This window comes from Diplotaxodon limnothrissa, linkage group LG3, assembly GCF_057381915.1.
Source record: "Diplotaxodon limnothrissa isolate DT_005_m linkage group LG3, D_limnothrissa_male_GT1.1, whole genome shotgun sequence".
Classification (NCBI taxonomy): domain Eukaryota; kingdom Metazoa; phylum Chordata; class Actinopteri; order Cichliformes; family Cichlidae; genus Diplotaxodon; species Diplotaxodon limnothrissa.
This window is the reverse complement of record NC_140598.1, coordinates 26,162,563-26,186,721: the sequence shown is the minus strand read 5'-3', so window position 1 is coordinate 26,186,721 and position 24,159 is coordinate 26,162,563. Positions and strand designations below refer to the sequence as shown.

General features: G+C 44.1%; 1 protein-coding gene across 2 annotated transcripts; it reads right to left on the bottom strand.

Moving 5' to 3' along the window:
* Positions 1–737: 737 nt before the first annotated feature.
* Positions 738–5,396, bottom strand: LOC146635108 (V-set domain containing T-cell activation inhibitor 1-like). Of its 2 annotated transcripts, none has more exons than XM_085346489.1 (3): positions 4,130–4,244; positions 3,114–3,452; positions 738–1,399 (listed from the first exon to the last, which is right to left on the bottom strand). In XM_085346489.1, the coding sequence occupies exons 1-3, from the start codon at positions 4,182–4,184 to the stop codon at positions 1,269–1,271; spliced, it is 525 nt and encodes a 174-aa protein (XP_085202615.1). In that variant the 5' UTR covers positions 4,185–4,244; the 3' UTR covers positions 738–1,268. The 2 variants fall into 2 exon arrangements, 1 of the variants encoding a protein (XP_085202615.1); XR_014905065.1 differs by lacking the exons at positions 738–1,399; positions 4,130–4,244 and adding exons at positions 4,861–4,920; positions 5,127–5,396 and having other exon boundaries at positions 3,388–3,452.
* Positions 5,397–24,159: the final 18,763 nt, after the last annotated feature.

Here is a 24,159-nt window from a genome sequence, read left to right as displayed (position 1 = left end):
TCACAACGAAGAAAGCTTTGTAACCATCCCCAATAGTGAAGACTGTCATTTCCACAATACTGCCCCGCCCCCCCACCCTAGGTCCACAGCGCTGTTGAAAAGGCTCTGGAGGTCCCTGTATTAAGCATGTAAACCTGTGACACATAAATCACCAAACTTAGACACCACAGACTGTTTTCCTTCGTGGTGATGAAGGAAAACGCTGGGCTGGCATGTATAAGGGCATTTATTCCCTTCTAGGACCTGAAGCTCCATAAAGCACCCCTTCAATAGCCAAACCCACCTGTTCTTTGATTGGATAGTTAAATTTGTGATTGACATGACATTGGCCAATGAGATGAAAGGAAGAAAAACAGGGTCAATATTCGTACTTGTAACTTGAAACTTGAGTGAAGAGTTTCACACGTATTTTTTGACTAAATCCACACACAAATCTTTTTTACACACACACACACACACACACACACACACACACACACACACACACACACACACACACACACACACACAAATTCTTTTTACACATACAAATCCTGATTTACAAGTACAAAATATTTATGACCACAATTTGAGCCCATACACCTGGTTCAACAAGTCAGAAAACTTCAAATGTAAATAAAGCTCCACAGACAGAAAACAAATGAATCAAGACTGAATTAAGAAAAACATTCAGTAATACTGTTTGTAAAACAATGAACAAACACATTTGCCACATAAGACAAATCACTTCACAGGCTGAAGTGATGTGTGAGCGGTGTTGTGAGAGAGAAATCTGCACCTCTAAGGTAAATAAACCAAAGTGTCTGAGGACAAGGAAAAAGCACAGCTTTCTGAAATGTTTGCGTGATGACTGATATCATTACTTCATCCTATGAGACTCACTGTGGCTCAAAGAAAGAAGGAAACAGCTGGAGAACAAACTGAACCTGATGTGCAATCGACATGGCAAACAGACAAGATAAGATGTGTTTGAAATAAAATTTTATAAAAACTCTGAATCATTTCATTTAATATCTTATTGTTATGTACTGACTTTATCTCTGCCTTACAGTTTTTGAGTCTCTGTAGTTCACAGAGTGTCTGACAGACAGAGACACACTAACACAGTCTGAACAGCTTTGATGATAATCAGAGGGATTTAACATCAAACCAACTCTGGGCGTGTTTGAGGTCTGTCTGCTGGATGATCAGATCCTCTGTCTGTACCTCAATGTTCACTGACAACACTGAGAGTCTGAACAGCAGCAGGAGAAAAACTCTGAGACATTTCAAACAGGCTGCAGTTCATCAGGACGCTGCCTCTGCTGTTGTTTATGTTTTCTGTAGATCAAAAATCCAACAACAGCAACAACAAGCAGCACAGCAGACACTGACACACCGACTTTCCATCCTGATTGACCTGCAGGTAAGAAACAGATGTTCAGAAAAAACAAGCATAAGAAACAAGCAGGAATAGAACAGAACAGAATAGCTCTTTTTAGTCGTTGAACACGTAAAACCAAATGTGCTGGAATAAAATATAAATAGCTGAGAGCAGGAATAAATAGCAAACAGGAGAAATATCTATAACAACAAGATAAAGGCACATATTAGAGAACAACATAGTTGCAGCAAAGTGCTTTAAAGTAGTGCAAAGAAAAGACTTTGTCCGAATAGAGTTCATGTGTGTTTGCCTGAGTGATGATGGAGGTACTCAGACCATGGCTCAGATCGGTGATACGGGTCTGCAAGCGTGGGATGTGGAGGGACAGTGTTGGTTAACAGTGCAAATGGCCGAGAGGAAGAAGCTGTTAGTGAGTCTGGAGGTTTGGGACTTGATAGACCTGAGGGGTCAACCAGAGGGCAGCGGGTCAAACAGGTGGTGGGCGGGGAACAAAGGGTCACCTGTGGTGGTCCTGGTCTTCCTGAGACAGGAGGATCTAGTGATGATCCCCAGGGGTTGCAGAGGGCAGACAATGACTTTTTGGGCAGTGGTAATTACCCTCAGTGCAGCCTTGTTCTCAGTTGTGGCCCTGTGTAGCAAACACCCAGGCAGCAGGAGAACACACTCTCCACTGAGGAGCAGCAGAAGGCCAGCAGCAGCTTCTGGTCCAGGTTATTCTTTCTCCGGACAAAGAGCAAGTGCAGTTGCTGCTGGGCCTTGGGAGTTGGTGTCCAGGTGAGATCAGTGGAGTTATGGGTGCCCAGAAACCTGAAGGTGGTGACAGATTCCAAGAATCCATCCATTTTCTTCCACTTATCCTGGGCTGGGGTGCGGGGGCAGCAGCTTAAGCAGAAAAGCCCCGACCCAGCCACCTTCTCCAGCCTTTCCAGAAGAGCACCAATGCATTCCCACGCCAGCTGATGGATATTATCTCGTCAGCGTGTCCTATTTCTACCCTGGGGCGTCCTCCCTGTGGGACATGCCCAGAACACCTCACCCAGGAGGCGCCCACAAGGCATCCTAGTCAGTTGCCTGAAACACCTCAGTAATAAGTAAATAAAAGTTTATTTGTATAGCACCTTTCAAGATAAAAATGACACAGGCTGAGGAGTGTGATCCCCTACAGATGGTCGGTCAGACTGACTGAGGATGCTTAGGAAGTCTGTGATCAAAGAGCAGGTGGCAGAGGGGATCTGAATCCTAACATAACTCTTCCTGATCTCCATTTGGCTCAGTGCTCTGTGAAAGGTGTTGATGCCGGCATCCTCCGTGGACCTACTTGCTCTGTAAGCAAACTAGTGGGACAAGATGGCAGTTCGTATGGTAGTATGCAGTGGCACAGAACTCCCAACTACTGCGCACCTTTTTTGTATATTTGATACCTTTTTCTTACATTTTCCTGCAACACACTGATCACTTTCAGTCGTTAGGAACTAATAGAAATTGCCCACCACCGGAACTTGGACTTTGGACGGACAGTATCCTACCCGAGATTGTAAAAGCACCATGTGCTGTGTGGGTTAGTTTGGGAACAGACGGCACAGGGAGAGAAAATAAAAGCAGGATGCAGAGCTGGCTATCATATCCAGCTGCGATAACAACATAATCACTTCCAACTTATAATCAGTAAACAGCAACCAGGAAGCAGCTTCACCTCTGATCACACACACACTGAACTCTACTCACTCACCTGGAGGATCAACATGCAGGTAGACACTGGTGATGAGACTTAAACTTTCTCTCTGTCTCTGAACACGACAGTCGTATGTTCCAGTGTCATTAATCATCACATTGTTCAGAATCAAAGACACGTCTCCATCCTTCATCTGTCTGTCCCGTAGATCCACTCTGTTCTTAAAAGATGGATGCTGGTTTTCTAGATCGAACTGCCCATTCTGCTGCAAAAGAACATGTTGTGGCTCCAGGTCAGCTCGGCTCCACTCTACAACTATGATCTTGTTGATGCTGTTTGGAGCTCGACATGTCAGAGTCACGTCCTGTCCACACTCAGCTGTGATGGTTTTCTGGTCTGAAAGAGGAAACAACACAGGAGAAAGGTTAAAGGTCAAATTACAACGGTTCACTTCTACAGCAGCCAAACAAACAAAAACACACCAACACATCACTTTTAATTTAAACATTTGATGAGCTGGGACAACATCCTCATTTGGATTTGACAGTGGTGGATGGTTTCTCAGTTTAGGTCATGCTTCATAATAAGTGCCCAAATGCAGGACTTGTTTCTAGAAGGATGTTAGAGTCACCAGTTCAAGCAGATGATGTTCTTTAGGATTATTTGTCACTCCTGCTTATATGTTGTAGATTGTAGCTGCTTTAATCCACAAAGAGCAGAAAAGCATCAGAAGCAGCAGCCTGATCACAGCCTGAACACAAAGAAAACAAATCTACTGGAGCTCACAACACTGGTTATTATGGGACTCTTTTGGAGGGCACTCTTTCCCCACACTGCACAGCTACACCTGAACTTCAGCTTCCTCCACCTAAAGCTCCAAATTTGACCCTTATTATTCATAACAGTATCTACAGTAAATGAGGAGATTACTGTGCATGACAGTAGCTGTGTTTTGTATAAACACTTATACAGTGAAGCGTGCTGATAATATGAATAGTATGAAAATTGCTCTCAGGGAAATATATTTAATATGCAGCCATTACTTCCTGTTTTATGCCAAAGTTAAATCTCACCTGCAGAGACGAACACGGCAAACATCAAAGTGAATGACGGAATTACAGCGGACATTTCCGGTGTTCTGACTCTTAGTTTGTTCTAAATGTCTCAGTCTGTCCTGGGATTAAAATTTAGGCTGAAAGAAAGCAATTGGATCAGGAACGTTTGTTTTAAGGAAGTTGTGACGTTGTGACGATTGGTACGCTGCACTGCGGGGTCGAGTAGAAACAAGCGCGTCACACCAGAAGAGGTGAAGTCGAAAGAAAGTTTTATTCTTTCTGTTCTTGAACCATCCTCGCAGGAAAAATCTAAACCTGCTTCACGTGTCAGTCGTCATGTATGAACACTTTTTGTCTTTGAAGCAGAAGTTTTTGTCTCTGCACCGAGTTTGTTTGCCACAGCAAGTTTCGAGCTCACATCCTGCTGCAACCTCTTCCTGCTGCGATTTAGGCTTCAGCTCCGAGCAGCTTATCAAACAACACCGCGACACAACTCTGACTAACCTGAGAACCAGCAGCAACTTGCACCAGTTTACAAAACCAGTAGCCTGTAAATCACCAGTCCATCCAGTGCTGTCCGATTAAAGAACAAAGACTCATCAGTTTTAGAATTTGAGGTTTTCTGCTAAATTTCCTCCTTTTCTATGGAGGTGAATTGTAAAGTGAAACCTTCAAACTGATTTTTTTTAGCTTTTCTTTTAGCTTAAAAGACTAAACGTGAGTTTTAGAAAAAGAAAGAAAACACTTACTGTTGTTCTGAAGGACGTCTGGAACCCTCGAAGGCCTCTGTGGTCACCAGGGTGGAAAATCTGAAAGAAAATAAAACACACACATTAGATTTCTTTGTCTCTGTCACAGCTGCATCACAGACACGGACGTCCACACAGACCCACCCAGCCTCGCGTGTCCTTCACACACACAGACAAACTAAATCAATATAAAAATAATTCTTTGAGAAACATAACAAATTTAACCAGAGTGACACTCAGTTTGTTTTATAACAGTTAAATCTCACCTGCAGAGACAAACATGAAGCCTCATCGAACATCAGCAACGTGGAGCAGAGTGACGCAGTTACAGCAGACATTTCCGTGTCTCTGCTGCTGCTGATCTGACTCTTAGTTTGTCCTAAATGTCTGAGTCTGTCGGTATTTTCACCGAATAACTGAACCTGAGTTTAAATCTGACGACACAAGTTTAAATTTAAGGTTTAAAATAAAGCTGAAAGTCACTGACTGTTAGAACAGATCTCAGATCTGTCGTTCAGCCGCTCGGTCAAACTCCACACTTCAACGGTGTAACGTCTCGTACGGAAGTGACGTTGAAGTGACGTCGACCAATAAAATTATCGAGCAATGATTTCATGGTTCAGGATTTACAGGGTTAACGTCCGCTAGAAAGGAAATGACATTTTAAATGAAGTCTCACTCAGTTTTGAAACAGTTTTTCTGTTCAAACATTTTTGTGGGTGGATGTTAACCAAACTGTAACCATGACAACTGAAACCTTTTACCTAAAACACTGAAAATGATGTTAGAAAAAGACAGCAAACACTTACTGTTGTTCTCGGGAAATCTGTTAAACCCTCAAACTCTCTTCTAATCATCAGGATGCAACAAAAATCCATATAAAGTTAAAAAGCGTGAGGTTGGTATAATCCATCTGCTTTCTCTGTAGGTCAAAAGGAACCTACTGAAGGTTTATTCAACACAAGCAATTAGAAAAAATAGTAAATTAAAATACTGCGTGGGTGAACTCGACTGTGTACAACCAGCTGAACTAACCTGTCTGTCGTTTTGCTTTGACTTCCTGTTTTACAGACATCTGATTAGCAAATCCATTCAACCCACAGTCGACCACAATTGCAAAGTGACAGACGAATTAAAGTAACAGGAAATGAACCTGGAGAGAAAACCTTTCACTCTGTCTGTCAGTTAATTGAAATAAACTTGTTCTAATGAATAAAGTCAAAGGTCATGACCTCCTGCACAGCTCTTCTGGAGAACTTTGTCCATCTTTGATTGTCTTTAAGTTGTGTTGGAGCCACAGAGAGCAAATCTTTGTTCTTCATGGAGAACCAGTGAGGCTGTTTGAACTTTCCTATGAAACATCAGTGCAGGAGTCTCTCAGTACATCTGTTTACAGTGAGGACAAAGAAGCAGCAGAAACACACACAGAGAAAACATGTAGAGACAGGCAGTAGCAAATAGTCCGCAGGGAGAGAGGGCATGCATCAGCTGCAGCACTTCCTGGAAATCACATGATTGTAATCACTAAACAGCTAAAAGAGGTCATTAACACTTAATGTTGTTCTGAAGGGTCTCTGAGACCCTCAAACACTCTTCTGATCATCAGGATGGGAAAACAGTTTTGGAAGTTTTATTCCACACAAAGAAAAGTTTTTGAAAAATGAAAACAGTTCTTTAGAAAGCAACAAGTTCAAATCTGTGGGTAAACTGCACTGTGCCCCAAGTAAGCACAGACCAACTTCCTGTTATCTCCCTTTGATGTTATGTCTATACAGACACGTCTTATATCTGCAGTGCCCATCACATGTCTGAGTAAGAAATCTTGATGAATGTAGCTGAAATATGTGTGTGGGTTGCCATGACAACAGTAGAAGAGCGTCTGAGATCGGAGCCGGAGATCCAGAGCCGGGACTGTGGCAGCCAGAGGTGGGGGCGTGCCACCCAAAATGAGGCTAAGAAGGAGCTATGGCTTGCTCCTTCATGAGCGAGGCTAGGCGGTTTGGGAGTAGGAACATGAGGAGTGGAGAGGGCACGTGTAGAGCCAAAACATCGAGCACGGGCCTACTCCACTCTGTGTAACAGTATACGTGATAAGCAGGGGTTTCACTGCCTAATAAAGCAAGTTGAGAGCCCAAGCAGAGCAGACATTGATCACTCCAATCCTCTAAAGGTATGGAAATGCCACACTAAACAATTTTGAGATGTAGGGGCTGCCATACTGCATGATCAAAACAAAGGGGCGCAGTGACCTACACCTGTTTTCACACCTTGGCTCATGTGATTGTGTAGAGGAACATTAGGGGGTCCTTTGTCCCTCTTGGGTGGGGATATTCCTACAGGGCTTAAATCTGGGACTCTCCACCATTTGACCCTTAGTACTGAAGAAGTTTCTTGGGTGAGAGGTGAAAGATCTTCAAGCAATTGAAAGAAGTTCAGATGCTTTTCTTTCAAAGCTCCTTAGACTACGATGCCTGAACGATGCCCAGAAGTAGCAGAACGACAGTCTTGATATGATAGAGAAGTTGCATTAAAGTGATGTTTGATATGTTGGATCAATAAAATGTGAATTTCTTTAGAAATTATTTCATGGTTCAGGATTTACGGGGTTAGCATCCACTAGAAAGGAAATGACATTTGAAATTAAGTCTCACTCATTTTTGTGGGTGGATGTTAACTGAATTGTAACCATGGCAACTGAAACTTTTTACCTAAAAGACTGAAAACGATGTTAGAAAAAGACAGCAAACACTTACTGTTGTTCTCAAGAGATCTTGTTAATCGTCCAAAACTCTTCTGATCATCAAAATGGAAAACAAAGATTGATATAAAGATGAATATAAAAAACAATGTGAGGTTGGTATAATCCATCTGCTTTCTCTGTAGGTCAAAAGGAACCTACTGAAGGCTTATTCAAAACAAGCAATTAAAAAACTAGTAAATTAAAATACTGCGTGGGTGAACTCGACTGTGTACAACCAGCTGAACTAACCTGACTCTTGTTTCGTTTGACATCCTATTTTATAGACGCATCTCAGACATGTCTGCTTAGCAAAACCACTCAACCCACAGTCGACGACTGCAAAGTGACAGACGTATTACAATAACAGGAAATGAACCTGTAGAGACCACCATCCACTCTGTCTGTCAGTTAATTGAAATAAACTTGTTCTAATGAATAAAGTCAAAGGTCATTACCTCCTCCACAGCTGTTCTGAAGAACTTTGTCCACCTTTGATTGTCTTTAAGTTGTGTTGGAGCCACAGAGAGCAGATCTTTGTTCTTTATGCCAGCGGTCCCCAACTTTTTTTGTGCCACGGACCGGTTTATGCCCAACATTATTTTCACGGACCGGCCTTTAAGGTGTTGCGGATAAATACAACAGAATAAAACTAGTACCGGTACCAAAAAAAAAGAAGATTTATTCATAACACACGTGAAAAGACCCAGGAAAACCGAGTTAACACTAAAAAGGATAACAAAATAACGCTGAACACCGATAAAAACCCTGAAAACCATACATTTCACACCTGAGCCTCAACTCTCACGGCCCGGTACCAAACGACTCACGGACCGGTTGGGGGTTGGGGTTGGGGACCGCTGCTTCATGGAGAACCAGTGAAGCTGTTTGGACTTTCCTATGAAACATCAGTGCAGGAGTCTCTCAGTACATCTGTTTACAGTGAGGACAAAGAAGCAGCAGAAACACACACAGAGGAAACATGTAGAGACAGGCAGCAGCAAATAGTCCGCAGGGAGAGAGGGCATGCATCAGCTGCAGCACTTCCTGGAAATCACATGATTGTAATCACTAAACAGCTAAAAGAGGTCATTAACACTTAATGTTGTTCTGAAGGGTCTCTGAGACCCTCAAACACTCTTCTGATCATCAGGATGGAAAAACAGTTTTGGAAGTTTTATTCCACACAAAGAAAAGTTTTTTGAAAAATGAAAACAGTTCTTTAGAAAGCAACAAGTTCAAATCTGTGGGTAAACTGCACTGTGCTCCAAGTAAGCACAGACCAACAAACTGTTATCTCCCTTTGATGTTATGTCTATACAGACACGTCTTATATCTGCAGTGCCCATCACATATCTGAGTAAGAAATCTTGATGAATGTAGCCGACGCTGAAATATGTGTGTGGGTTGCCATGACAACAGCAGAAGAGCGTCTGAGATCGTTATAGTTTTTCTATTTGTTTTCTTTATTTGGTACTCATGTTTATGTGTTATATACTTGTGCACTTTGTGAAAAGAAGTAAGTGGCTGAGATGGATGTCATATTGATAGCATCTTACCTGTTTCTAGTTTTCACGGTGCGCCGTGATTGTGAGAGGAATAAAAAGGAACTGTGGACGTGAAGCGTGGATTCTTTTGACCAGAGTAGATACACAAAGCAACAGGAAGTGAACTTGTTTCCATAAAACAGGTTGAACACATGTGCAGAGACAACGCCCCACTCTGTTTGTGAATTTAGATCATCTTGGTCTGATTAATAAAAGGTCGTGACCTCCTGTACAAACACAAAACAGAAAAAAGGACAAGACTCTACAGGCCTCAGTGAACAGGGAAAAGATGAAGGGAGATGTGTAAAAATAACTCAGTTGTTTGGTGGCTATTGCGGAGCTTCCACAGATTCAGTAACATTAGCAAGTGGTTTTGGCCAGCAGATGCAACACGCTGTCAGGTGGATGACAGAAAGGCAGGAGGAGCAGAGACTATTTTGAAAAGGGTCTTGTGTTCTGTGTTCATGTGGTTAGTTTTATTCTTTCCTGTGCATCGTTATGTTTATCCTAATCAGCGGATTCCTCATGTGTCTCCACTTCCCCTGATCGCCTCATGTGTGTATTTAGGTCCCCTGTTTTCTAAATGTCTTTGTCAAGTCGTCTGTTATCCCCACCATTGTCTTAGTCATTGCTATAGTCACAGTCCTAGAGCTTCATAGTGTTTGTTTCGTAGTGTTTTTTAGTTTGCTTAGGGTTACATGTTTAACTCCTGCCATCATCCAAATAAAGGATTGCTTTTGTTTAAACCTGCAACTCTTCGTCCACATCTACTTTTGGGTCCTGTTTCAAAAACACACCGGCGCACCCCGCCGTGACAGATTGTCCCGTATTTCAGCTACAATGAAAAAGACACAAAGCTGGAGTTATTCTGTGTTTACGCTGCACAGCTGCCTCTTCTTCTCTCATTTGCCCTGCCATGCTGTTTATTGATGTGGTAAATGAATGGTTTATGAAAATATATCTAAATCTGTCATCAGTAATCAGTAATGGTCATGTCTCACCTCTAGTCTTCTCTGTCTTAATTTCAGGTTTTCACCATGTGTTGTAGATAGTTCAGGAGGTTAACTTGACCAAGCAGTCTATTTTCAGGTACTGTTTAGAATACCAGGATAGGGAGGATGGTGTAGGTTTAAGTTTATTAGACTGATGCATATGTACCAACAAGACTGTACATCACTGTGACAACAGCGTTTGTTTTCATTCAAAGGCTTTATGGTTTTTCCTATAATACCTGGTGGGCCGGTCTCTAGTCAAAATGCCCGGGCCAGTACAGCCCTGTGTGTGTGGACGGGTATTACTTATTGTCCTGGGTAGGGATGGGTATCAAAACCTGGTTCTTGTTGAGAACCGGTTCCCACTGTTTCAATTCCTTGGAATTGTTCGCCTTTTTTGCAATCTATTCCCTTATCAACTCCAGTCTACCTGAATGACGTCACCACGTTGCGGAGCGTCATTTACCTGGCAGGAAACTTGGCGCCTAAGCGGCTCAAAGGCTCAAAAGTTTGGTTATACTTTACGAGAACAGATCACAACAGGGCAACTTGCAATACTTGCAAAGTAGATATTTCATTTAATGGAGGAAACACTACGAATATGCAAAAGCATTTGCTCACAAAACACGCGATAACCTTAAATGAATGTCGTGTTTTTAATTCCGCTCCGGCCTCGTGAATCTCAACCCAGCAGCAGCGGTAACGTTTGCACGCCCTCTCCCGTTAATGCGGCAGGTAAATAATCAACTAACAGTGCATATTATGTTAGCGCGATCTGCGTTATTACAAAACCTGCCATTACTGTGCATTTAGGTGACCATGATGTAAACACTGTCACTAAGTAGAAAACCAGCAGAGTGATACACCTCCTGTTGTCAGGCCTGCAGGTTTATCCCTGTGCTGTTCTGTCTTTTGGTGGAAAAACATGTTTTTTACTGGCACACATCATTTGTGGGGCATCTTATTGTGACACCTGATTGTTCTCTTATTTTAGTTTTAGTAATATTTTTAAATGGTTGTACAAAATGACTTCTCTGCTAATCACAGTTTGGCCATAACGAACACCCTGTTCGAACATAAGAGTGTCCATAAGTGCACGTGGCACCAGGGTGCTCTAGGCCGTAGGTCGATGATCGATTTTGTAATCGTATCACCAGACCTGCGACCATATGTTCTGGACACTCGGGTAAAGAGAGGGGCTGAGCTGAGATGAGTTGGATCAGGTGGCGGGGGAGGACGCTGGACAAACCTGGTGCACCTAAACACGTAGTGAGGGTGTGCTGGGAACGTCTAGCAGAGGCCCCAGTCCGCGAGATCTTCAACGCACACCTCCGGCAGAGCTTCAACAGCATTCCGAGGGAGACTGGGGACATTGAGTCCGAATGGACCATGTTCAGCGTCTCCATTGCCGAAGCTGCTGCATTGAGCTGCGGCCGCAAGGTGGTTGGTGCCTGCCGTGGTGGTAATCCCCGAACCAAATGGTGGACACCAGAGGTGAAGGGAGCCACCAGGCTGAAGAAGGAGTCCTATCGGGCTTGGTTAGCCTGTGGGACTCCGGAGGCAGCCGACAGGTATCGACAGGCCAAGTGGAATGCGGCTCGGGCAGTGGCTGAAGTAAAAACTCGGGTGTGGGAGGAGTTCGGAGAGGCCATGGAAAAAGACTTTCGGACTGCCTCGAAGAGATTCTGGCAAACCATCAGGCGTCTCAGGAGGGGAAAGCGGTGCTCTACCTGAACTGTGTATAGTGCTGGCGGAGTGCTGCTGACGTCGACTGAGAAAATGGCCAGGCGGTGGAAGGAATACTTCGAGGACCTCCTTAATCCCACTGACACATCTTCCGAGGAGGAAGCAGAGTCTGGGGATGAGGGGAATGACGCACCAATTTCCGGGGGCGAGGTCACTGAGGCAGTTAAACAACTCCTTGGTGGCAGAGCCCCTGGTGTTGATGAGGTCCGCCCCGAGTTCCTGAAGGCTCTGGACGTTGTAGGGCTGTCCTGGTTGACACGCCTCTGCAATGTTGCGTGGAGATCAGGGGCAGTACCTGTGGACTGGCAGACCGGGGTTGTGGTCCCCATCTTTAAGAAGGGGGACCGGAGGGTGTGTTCCAACTACAGGGGGATCACACTCCTCAGCCTCCCTGGGAAAGTCTATGCCAGGGTGCTGGAAAGGAGAGTTCGTCCGTTAGTCGAACCTCGGATACAGGAGGAACAATGCGGTTTTCGTCCTGGTCGCGGAACACTGGACCAGCTCTTTATCCTCTCGAGGATACTTGAGGGTGCATGGGAGTTTGCCCAACCAGTCTACATGTGTTTTGTGGACTTGGAGAAGGCATTCGACCGTGTCCCTCGAGGTGTCCTGTGGGAGGTGTTGCGGGAGTATGGGGTGTCTGGCCCATTGCTATGGGCCATTCGATCCCTATACAACCCTTGTAAAAGCTTGGTTCACATTGCCGGCAATAAGTCGGTCTCGTTCCCGGTGGATGATGGGCTCCGCCAGGGCTGCCCTTTGTCTCCGGTTCTGTTCATAATTTTTATGGACAGGATTTCTAGGCACAGCCAAGTGGCGGAGGGCTTTCGCTTTGGTGGCCTCAGAATCTCATCTCTGATTTTTGCAGATGATGTGGTTCTGTTGGCTTCATCGGGTGAGGGCCTCCAGCTCGCACTGGAACGGTTCGCAGCCGAGTGTGAAGCAGCGGGAATGAGGATCAGCACCTCCAAATCTGAGGCCATGGTTCTCAGCGGGAAAAGGGTGGAGTGCCCACTCCGGTTCGGGGATGAGTTCCTGCCCCAAGTGGAGGAGTTCAAGTATCTCGGGGTCTTGTTCGCGAGTGATGGGAGAAGGGAGCCGGAGATCGACAGACGGATTGGGGCTGCAGCTGCAGTAATGCGGACGCTGCACCGGTCCGTCGTGGTGAAGAGGGAGCTGAGTGTAAAAGCGAAGCTCTCAATTTACCGGTCGATCTACGTCCCTACCCTCACCTATGGCCACGAGCTGTGGCTAGTGACCGAAAGAACGAGATCGCGGATACAAGCGGCAGAAATGAGCTTCCTCCGAAGGGTGGCTGGCCTCTCCCTTAGAGATAGGGTGAGAAGTTCGGCCATCCGGGAGGGGCTCAGAGTAGAGCAGCTGCTGCTCCACATCGAAAGGAGCCAGCTGAGGTGGTTTGGGCATCTGACAAGGATGCCCCCCTTGTCAGATGCTACAATGTAGCTTGCCATCACCTGTGTGTGACTGGGTGGATGACTGAATGTAGTGTAAAGCGCTTTGGGGTCGATAGGGACTAAGTAAGGCCCTATACAAATACAGGCCATTTACCATTTTAAGTTGTGTTGGAGCCACAGAGAGCAAATCTTTGTTCTTCATGGAGAACCAGTGAGGCTGTTTGGACTTTCCTATGAAACTTCAGTGCAGGAGTCTCTCAGTACATCTGTTTACAGTGAGGGAGAAAAAAGCAGCAGAAACACACACACTTTCATCTGAATGAAAAAAAACCAAACAAAATTATAATGTATTTAAAAATAAACCTAATATACACCCCCTTGGCTAGCCCAACTGCAGAAACACACTGGTGATCCGCAGCTAGACAAAGGGCCTCCTCCGAGTGGTGTAAAACAAAAACAAAATATACATTAAAATAAATGAATCCTTCAATCTAGAGCATGTATCCAAGTCCTCTAATTGGATGATTCAGTCCATTAATGCCTTCTATATCTGGCATGTACGGCGCCACTGTGCTCTAGAATGTTAACTTCTAGGAAGCTGGCAGCAGAAAGTATTACATATATTACTTATATTACAAGATTTTTTGTAAAACGCCAAAAAAAACCCCGCAAAACAACTTAAAAATTCTTTATAATGCTGTTTTTCTGTAACATGTTAAACACAACATTGTGCCACAATCACTGATGGATGAAATATGACTCACTGACTCCTTTTTAGGTTTATTCAACACAAGCATTTTTAAATGTGAACAATTAAAATAATGTAGCAAGTTAATCTGTAGGTGAACGGATCTCAGATGAACAAAGCTGATTCAAATTACTCCTGTTTCACTTTGACATCCTGTTTTTACAGATGCATCTTAGATATCTGTAAACCATTTAACCCACAGTCAGCCTCATTTGCAATGTATTACTGTAACAGGAAATGACCTTGTTTCAAAGAAAACAGGTCGGTGTATAGAGACAACCCTCCACAGTGTCTGTCAGTGAAATAAAATGAACTTGGTCTAATGAGTAAAGGTCATGACCTCCTGTGCAGCTGTTCTGGAGAACTTCGTCCAACTCTGATTGTCTTTAAGTTGTGTTGGAGCCACAGAGAGCAAATCTTTGTTCTTCATGGAGAACCAGTGAGGCTGTTTACAGTGAGGGACAAAGAAGCAGCAGAAACAGACGAGCAGTAACCGTTTATAATGGAGGTGATTTTCTTCAATATGTTGTATCAGATAAAGTCTGGCAGTTTTTCTTGAATTTGTTTAATATATGTTTTCACAGATGAAAGCATCCAACAGTAAAACAGGCTCAGTGTCTCTCCAGAATCTGCTGTGTAGCAGGGTTTTTCATTTTCTCTTGACTGGATTGTTCAGCCTGAATTGCTGTGTGTTGCTGACCTACAGCAGACAAGAGCTTGTGGAAATTACTCCAGTAGTTTTGTCGCCGATCTCGACTCATCCCAGAGATCTCCAGAACACCAGAGGCTGCCCACTATTCCCGGCCGGGCGGATGTGCATGCAGGTGGTGCCAAGAATGTAAACAAAGGTTGGGTTGGTGTAGAGGGCTCTGGGCTAAGCTAAAGCTAACACCACCTTGCTCCCTTTGTTCAACATTTTCCTCGCCAGTGTCCATTCTCTGACAAACAAAATGGATGAGATATAGAGCTCCCTCACCAACAACAGACAGATTATGGACTCAAATGGCATGTTTTTCATCGAAACATGGTTTAACAACAGTTGCCCGGCTGCTATTGAGTTAGTAGGACACCAGATACTGAGCTGACAGGCTAGCAGATGACTCTGGCAAGACCAGAGGTTGTTGTACCATATCACCCTATTAGAGCACTTTGCTCTCACACTGCAGGCCTACTTGTTGTTCCTAGAGTATTTAAAAGTAGAATGGGAGGCAGAGCCTTCAGTTTTCAGGCCCCTCTTCTGTGGAACCAGCTTCCAGTTTGGATTCAGGACACAGACACTATCTCTACTTTTAAGATTAGGCTGCAAACTTTCCTTTTTGCTAAAGCATATAGTTAGGGCTGGACCAGGTGACCCTGAATCCTCCCTTAGTTATGCTGCAATAGACGCAGGCTGCCGGGGGATTCCCATGATGCATTGAGTTTTTCCTTTCCAGTCACCTTTCTCACTCACTATGTATTAACAGACCTCTCTGCACTGAATCATATCTGTTATTAACCTCTGTCTCTCTTCCACAGCATGTCTTTATCCTGTTTTCCTTCTCTCATCCCAACCGGTCGCAGCAGATTGCCCCGCCCCTCCCTGAGCCTGGTTCTGCTGGAGGTTTCTTCCTGTTAAAAGGGAGTTTTTCCTTCCCACTGTTGCCAAAGTGCTTGCTCATAGGGGGTCATATGATTGTTGGGTTTTTCTCTGTATCTATTATTGTACGATTCACTGCTCAATATAAAGCACTTTAAGGTGACTGCTGTTGTGATTTGGCGCTATATAAATAAAATTGAATTGAATTGAATAGGTTCTCGTCAAACACGTTCCTGAAACCACAGTAATTACTCCCTTTGGCCTTCTCGAGTTTTTGCACATGTTGTTTTGCCTGAAAAGTGTTGCCATGACTTTTCAGTGATTGATAGACTGTATTGCCTTTCATCTTCGTGTACCTGGATCAGAGGTTTTAGATGTGTCCTTGATCCATCACAGCTGATTTAAATGGATAAATTACCTTCTTAACATGTCTCAGAAAGTTCAGATTGGGACACAAACCTTCCAGAGGACAAACTAAGCAGATGTAAGGACGATTGAGGAAGATTGTATGATTTCTATACATTTTACATCAGATGACTACTTTGGTTGTAAAATTCAGATAATTATTTATTAAAAGCTAGACATTTTAGCAGCTTTTATGGCTGTGGCTCCACCTATCATCAGCTGATATTAAATAAAATAATAATAGAAAGTTATATAAAATAAATTGTAACAACAGCTTATCAAGCTTAAACCTGCTGCTATTGTTTAGCGCAACATCTGCTGGTTTCATTTTTCTGGCGTAAACAAGAGTGACTTGCATCACAAAAACCGATCAGCTGATCATTGATCAGTTTCATTGTTGAAGTAGCAACAGGAGAGGGAAAGGGAGGGAATGAGAAGAAGAGACAGCTGCACAGCATAAAGACAAAGGATAACTCCAGCTTTGGGTCTTTTTTTCATTCTAGCTGAAGTACGAATTGTGTTTCTTTACATCTCAATACAATTTTCTTCGTTTGTCTGTGATAAGATTGCTTTCAGAGCCGTTGCCCAAGCATGGGGGAGGCTGAATCAGACCTCCTCAGCTGTACTTGGTTCAGCCCATAGTTGATCATGACCAACTGGCCAATTCACCACTGTTACAAAACAGAACAAAACAAAAAGCAATGGACCATAAAAATGAAAAATCCCCCATCTGCACACCAGGCAAATGCCTAGTATGCCCAATGGCCAGTCCAGCTATGGTGCACTGTAGTCAGTAGGCCAAGTGGGAAATATTTAATTATTTTATGTCAACAGTGTTGATTTATTGTTAATGAGGGTTCTTAGAAAATATGTGTGTGTGGTGTAGTTGACCATATTACCATGTAACCTGAGGTAATGGTATGGCTATAGGGCCAGTTAGCTGCAGTCTATAAAGGGCAGCCAGTTAACATCTGAGGCAGTTAGTGAAACCAAGTCTCACTTGGCTACATTGTTTTGTTTTGTTTTGACCATTTATGTTTTCGTATTTTTACTGTTGATGAATAAACAAGTGGTTGGCCTCCATCTCGTCTCATTATTTGAACCTAGGTGCTACTGGTCGTACTCACAATGACAAACATTTTTTCCACTGTGTTTGGACTGAGCCAGTTCCTTTTCTTTTTGACAGCTTCTCCAGCTTTCAAAAACACATGTTCACATATGGGTGAACATGTGTTCTGAGTGACCCAGGATCCCTGAGCAGTTATAGACTTATGTTACATCATATGTATTTTTGGTGTTGCTACCCCTCTTCTCTATGCTTGTACATATGTGTGTGTATGGCGGTGTGTCTGAACGCTCGTTTACAAGCACCTTCAGGCCTGGTGGGTGTGGCCCTGCTGGGGACTGGCCACACCCGAAACCACACACCTGCTCCTGATCAGGGCTCGTCGGGGGAGCTACTTAGGAGAATCTTGGAGCTGCCACCGATGCGGAATCACTGCATGAGACTTCACGTCAGTCTTGGCTCAGTCAAGGTCTGTGAGTGTATGCCTACCGGAATACAGTGTCTTGACCATTGACTGTAGAAAACATGGATGACGCGACAACACCCCAAAACGTCTCTATCGCCCCCTGGTGTCTGGCTGCAGTATAGGTCTTAAATACTTATACTTATAATACTAAGTGCAATAATCCTTTCTGTCATTGTTGTATTTTTACTCAGTTGTATATAGTATTTGTATTTGTATTCTATTTTTATCTTATTGTATATTTATTTTATTTTATTCTACTGTATATAGTATTTTATTTTATTCTATTCTGTACAGTTGTGTACTGTATTTATTCTTATTGTATTCTAATTTTTGCCTCATAACTTTTGCACTGTCCACTTCCTGCTGTGACAAAACAAATTTCCCACGTGTGGGACTAATAAAGGTTATCTTATCTTATCTTATCTTATCTTATCTTAAACCCCACCTCCTCCATGTTAGCGGATGGGACTGGGGTCAGACTAAAGTAAATTTATTCTCCTCAGAAATTTTTTTTCCAAAGATTCTTTCTTTTGTTTTCAATAGTTCTCATCATGCTGATTTATATCCAAGGGGTCTCCTTTCCCATAAGTTTGATTCTAATTCCTACCGCGGTGATGTTAAATTGGGGTGAAACGTCATCGTAACAGACTGGCAGCTGCAGTCACGGAGAAACTTGCGTATCTCTGCTCGGGAATAGCAAATAGAGCGTAGGCTCTGAGAGGAGGGCCAGCGTTTACGCTACGAAAACACGACCGAGTGTTTTAACCTGACAGCCTGAGGTGTTCTTCAGTAAACTGGACTACCCGACAGAAGGACCCGATGCACTTTTTCGGTAAGTTAAATGTGTTTGTAAGATACTCCGTAACTACCGTCCTTAGCTCGGTCCTGAGACCTAGCTAGCTAAAATGAGGACTCGGCTGTCAGGGTTCGTTTAGCTAACCCGTGCAGGTGAATGAATTTACACAGACTAAAGAAATCAAGAGAAACGCTCCGGGCTACTCAGTCACTAATTACTGTTACTGTACTTTTATTACAAGTATTATACTGTAAAAGCAACAGGCTTCATCCTGCTTCAGCTCCTGTGCAGAGCTGAATACTAAATATGTGCAAACAACAGCATGTTTTCAGTCTCTTGCCACATCTATAAAGACAGTAACTTTTTTTTTTTAAAAAGCTTGTACTTCAGCAACTCCTCATTAATCAGGAACTATGGATTAAAGTACTTTTCTACAATCAATGGTCTTGACGGCTGCCTCTGTTATTTTCCCCTCAGGAGGAGCGTGGAACATCGGAGGGCAGCAGGCACGGGGTGTGTGTAGAACACACGAGAGTGGAGAACACGGAGCACGGACTTTTTGAGAAGGCACAACACGGGAGTCTGGAGAAAACAGGGGGCTTTATTGTTGTTTGGTTCCACTGTAAATAAACGCACTGTTCGCACACACAGCACCGCGCCTGGGTCCTTCCCTAAACCCCCACGGTCTGCCAGCCAGACCGTGACACAAACATTCTTTTAATACAGTGAGTACTTTTGACTTCCTTAAATTTCTGAAACTAAAACCACAGTGGTCTTGCTGATTCTAGTTAACTAACCTCATTTTTTTCCTGTTTCGGCTAAGAACCGTCTTCTTCTCGTGAGAATGTGCTCTGTGGTAAAATGTGTCAGCGTACACTGAAAGCAGATGGCAGCTTTGTGGGTTTGGGTGTTTCCGTTTCAAACAAACTTTTGTATGAAGGCTTTTGTTTCTCATCAGAGATGTTAAGAATACGAAGTGTGGGAACCTGCTGTTTTTTTTATAAAATCTTATATATAAGAAGAAAAGTAAAAGTATTTTGATGTTGCTGTAGTATAATATTGTAGTTGTTTTAAAATTTAAAGTAAAATGTTATGGTCAACAAAGAATAATCCAGCCGTAATCTACTCAACAGAGAAATTGAAGATGTCAGTTATGAGCAAATTGTCATCAGCTGCTTGTCAATTTTGAATAGAGTAAGGCTAGCTGTCTTCATGCTGAACAAAGCCAACCATGACTTAGGTGCAAATTCCCTGCTGGCTGGGCCTCAGGATGTCAAGAATCAAGTGCACCCAAATGAGCGCATCAGTGGTCATGTGCTCATCATGTTGAGGGAGAGTGAGGCTGTGTCCCGATTTGGAGACCGCATTTTGAGTGGAATTACGTCACCGCCACACGACGATGGCTGTCCCAATTTGAAGTGTACTTCAAATGCATACTCCAAATGTGCCGTCGATTTTCCCAAATATCAAGCGTGGTCCGGTGCACACTTCGTGGTCCCATATATCCCACAATGCACAGCGTGATGCAGCCAGGTCAGTGCGTAATGATGGCATCAGCTGCGGACGAGGTTGAAACGGTGGTAGGGGACAGCAACTACTGCAAATGTGTGAAGGAGCGAAACAAATGCCAAGATGTATAAGTTAATGGAAAGTTAATAGTAAATGTCAAGGTGAATCATGTGACACCTGTCGGGCCCACGTGACCGTAATCGCACAGACCCGCAAAGCTGTGAATCCTGTACCAGACGGAGGGCAGTATGAATAAAAGTACCACCACTACAAGTGCAATCAACTGTACTCAGTGTTGGGGAGTAACGGAATGCATGTCTTATTTAAAATACAAAATATGAGTAACTGTATTCCGTTACAGTTACCGTTTAAAAAGGTGGTATTTAGAATACAGTTACTTTGTTGAAATAAATGGATTACACTGTGGTACTTTCCTGTTTCATTTTGTCGCGGGTCAGGACTGTTGTTCCAGGCGGCAGAGTTACGGTTGCCATGGTTACAGGGCGACGCTCTCTCTGCGTTTCCTGGGTGAGAGAGCGCCTTTTTGTTGTTGTTGTTGTGCTAAGCTAACAGGCAGATTGCTACAGGTATAGCTCTAAAGAATGTAGCATCATGGGCAGTGTAGTCCGTGTTGCAGGGAGAATGGACTGCCATACACGTTATGTGTCTGTGAGCAAGAGGAGGGAGAAAAAGGCGAGTGGAAAAGAACGAGCTGTCATCAAGCAGAAACGGGAGCTGGAAGCATGTAAATATAATAATAACCACTGCAGCCAAGAAGAGTGCCTGACGAGCCCAGTTGTAAGTAAGCTATTAAGACTCGACTGTACACCGTGTTCGTGTTTTCCTCCGAAAACAACAAGTTCCGTTGGAGCAGCCTTTCAACGCCTCTCTCTGTCTCTCGCAAGAAAAGTTGACCCACACAACAAAGTAAAGCTAGTTTTCGGCTACGAGCCGACAGGGACCCCGCCGTATTAGCCAGAGGTCCCTTTACTACAGTTCGGAGTCGCGGACCTTCAGTAATAGTAATAAATCACACAGCAATAGTACATTCAGGTAGTTGTAAACAGCATGATAATATATTAAGTAATCCAAAGTATTCAGAATACATTACTCTCATTAAGTAACGTAACAGAATACATTAGAAAATACATTTTGGGGCATGTATTCTGTAATCTGTAGTGGAATACATTTTAAAAGTAACCTTCCCAACACTGACTGTACTAATATGACCCTTCCTGAGCCGCAAACAGAAATGTCAACATATACCAGGCAGGAATGCCAGCCAACTGCCACTTGTGATGCCCTCAGAAGCGCAAGTATCCAGCGACGGGCGAGGGTGCAAGTGGGGAAGCCCACTGCCGCAACATGGCCCTAGTTTGGTGCCATGGATGAGGTGCTAGGACACCTGTCCTAATCTCCTCCATCCAGTAGGACACACCAGGACCCAGTGCAGCAGTTGGCAACCCACTCCCACACCAGAAGGGGTAGGAGGATGAGGAGCCGCCTGAGGCACGGGTGGCGAAAAAGAGGAGGGACGAGGAGGATGAGCTCTTTGCCCTAATAAAAGAGGACATGGCTCAGCAACACCAAATGGAGGAACGGAGAGCCGAGAGGATGGACAGGCTGATAGGTGTCCTCAAAAAGCTAGTGGAGCAGAAAAAGGACTGAGCCATGTCCACAGACAGCCACTGTACATAGTTGCACTTTATTTATGCTGGCACCCCAACCTTTGTTTTGTACAAACATGATTATTTCAGTTGTGTAAATAAAACAGCCAGAACATCCCAACTGTGAGTGCATGTCTGTCACAAACTACATAACACAATTTCGGGGGGGGCCTGACCTATTGCACATGCCAAATTGTGAAAATATAAACAGTGCAACGTAAAACACAACATGATTGTGGGAAATGCACTGCCCACTGTGGTCCAGGATAAACCTGAGTGTCCCAGCATGCACATACATCATCAACCAGGCCTGACATTTGCCTGAGCAGGGAGTCTTGTGCAGTGCTGCTTGGTCCGCTGGACCAGGACCAGAGAGATGAGGGAGGTGCCACAGGTAAGACCCCCGGTTCGCATAACCATGTACTGAGTGGAGCATCCCACATAGGCGTCCCCAGATGTTGCTCAGGCATGCTGATTCCCACTGTCCACCACATCATCCACCACTTGGGTCTGCAGGGCTGGTGAAACTGACAGCTGCCATGTCCCTGGATTGTAATCATGGCGGTGGGAAAACGACATGGTAACAACAAGCATGTTAATACAGATCTGTCACGTGAAATCCCAGCACTGTGCAGATGCACCATTAAGGGATACTTGCCTGATGACAATAATCGTGGTCTGGGGGTACCTCCTCCAGGGCAGACACCTCAGCAGATAGCTGGTCCCGCCAGTGTGCACCACTGACTACCTCCACACCATTCTCCCCATCATCTTGGGCATCATCCTCGGGCCCCTCATCTGGGGCCACAATGTCACCAGCACTGATGCAGATGCTGTGCAGCACGGCACGTGCTGTTATGACCTGCGACAGATGTTTAATCTTGTGAGTACAGTGTACATGCCAGATTATACAGTACAGTTGCCATTATGATTCGACAAACAACAATGATGCTCGTATTAGCGTGATGTACATGTGGCACGAAGGTGTGGTGCACCTCCAGCGCTTGCAGGAAGATGACACGGAACCTCATCTTCATCATTCCAAAGGCATGACGGAGTGTGCCCTGGAGTGATGTGCGTCAAAGTGCTGGGCTCCCGCACCGTGGACTGGCCTCTTTTAGGTGGTGATGAGGGGGAGTGGATGTTGGAGACATGAGTACCCTCCATCTGCAAGGATGAAATGCCCTGGGGGATGGTAACGAGCCTGTCGGTACAGTGGGCTGTTGCGGAGGACACTGGAGTCATGCCCTGACCCCGGCCAGCCCACATGTGTATCGACAAAGCGGCCCTGATGGTCACATACCGCCTGCAGGATCATGGAGGGGAACAACTTCCTGTTGCTGTAGCACTGACCGACAGGGCCGCTGGGGGCTTGATGCAGACATGGCAGCAGTCGATTGCACCAGCACCCTTCACAAAGGCCCTGTGGCCTACCAGCTGTGCAAACCCATTGGACATGGCAACTCGTTCTTTTCCACATGGCATCCGTGGGAGGTGGATGACCTGGTGGCGCGTGGCCACCACCTCCTCTGTGACCCTGTGCACGATGCAGTGGACAGTGGAACGGAAAGTGAAAGTAAATACAGGACATGACAGACATTCTTTTATTCTACTTATTATTCTGACTGTTGATGTTCCTTTTTTCGCAGGTAGACACTGTGCTTGTGGTGACATTATTTGGGTTTTTGGTTAATTGCACGTGTGTGGCATGTCCTGGGCTGTGCTGCTGCAGTGTGCTGGCTGCGGGCGGGTGCACTCCTATTTGGAGTGTGTGCTTCCTGTTAGTGGTTTTAAAACAAACAGTTTACTATGCAATATTTATTAGTGAGGAAATTTTATGATTGGACTCTTATCATGATACTACTAGAATTCACTGAGCTCCAATTCTTTCACATATGTTTGTAGAAGCAGTCTGGATGCCTAGGTGCTTGATTTTATACACCCATGGCCATGGAAGTAATCAGAATACCTGAATTTCAATGACTTGCATGAGTGCTTGCTTTCTATCCTAGCACAGTGCAGGTAAATGGTGAGGACATCACAGTGGAGAGCAAGTCAGGATAGGGGACTGGGAGGGGCTTAAAGTTAAGCAGCTGAATGTTTCAGTACCATTACTGAGAAAAAACAATGGAGGAAACAACTCTGCTGCCACTGCTCTGTAAGCAAAATATGTTTCTTTAACTGTGATGACTTATAATTACCTTAAAAATCTTACCAGAGAAGTCTACTGCAGATCTGTTGTCTTTTCTAGTTTTCAGTGTACGGAGCTGATCTGGAGTTTTCAGCTCCAAGAATGTTTCTTAGAATGTTTGTGATATTCTCACATTACACTTTCTCCAAACTATGAAATCATTTTAAAACACAAATTTTGAAAAAGTTGATATTATGGTAACAAACCAAATAACCGTATATTCAACAACGTTTGCTATATATGAAATATGTCTTTGCGATAGCTATAGCTGTTCTGTGGGAACATTATTAGAATTTAAAAATCTTCTCATCCCTATGACTGGTTACAGCAGCAACTTTTTAAGTTTACTTCTAACACTTTTACTGTAACAATGATGAGCTGAGTCTGGATTAGACTAAAGAAACAAGAGCTGTATATATTTTGAGAACTATGAAAAGA

Bases quoted from the DNA above. Each gene is read 5' to 3' on its own strand.
- LOC146635108 (XM_085346489.1), bottom strand. From the start codon at position 4,184: ATGTCCGCTGTAATTCCGTCATTCACTTTGATGTTTGCCGTGTTCGTC. The intron at 3,453-4,129 runs GTGAGATTTAAC...TTCCTCTTTCAG, and splicing joins TGCCGTGTTCGTCTCTGCAG to ACCAGAAAACCATCACAGCT. The intron at 1,400-3,113 runs GTGAGTGAGTAG...TCTTACCTGCAG, and splicing joins CCTGCATGTTGATCCTCCAG to GTCAATCAGGATGGAAAGTC.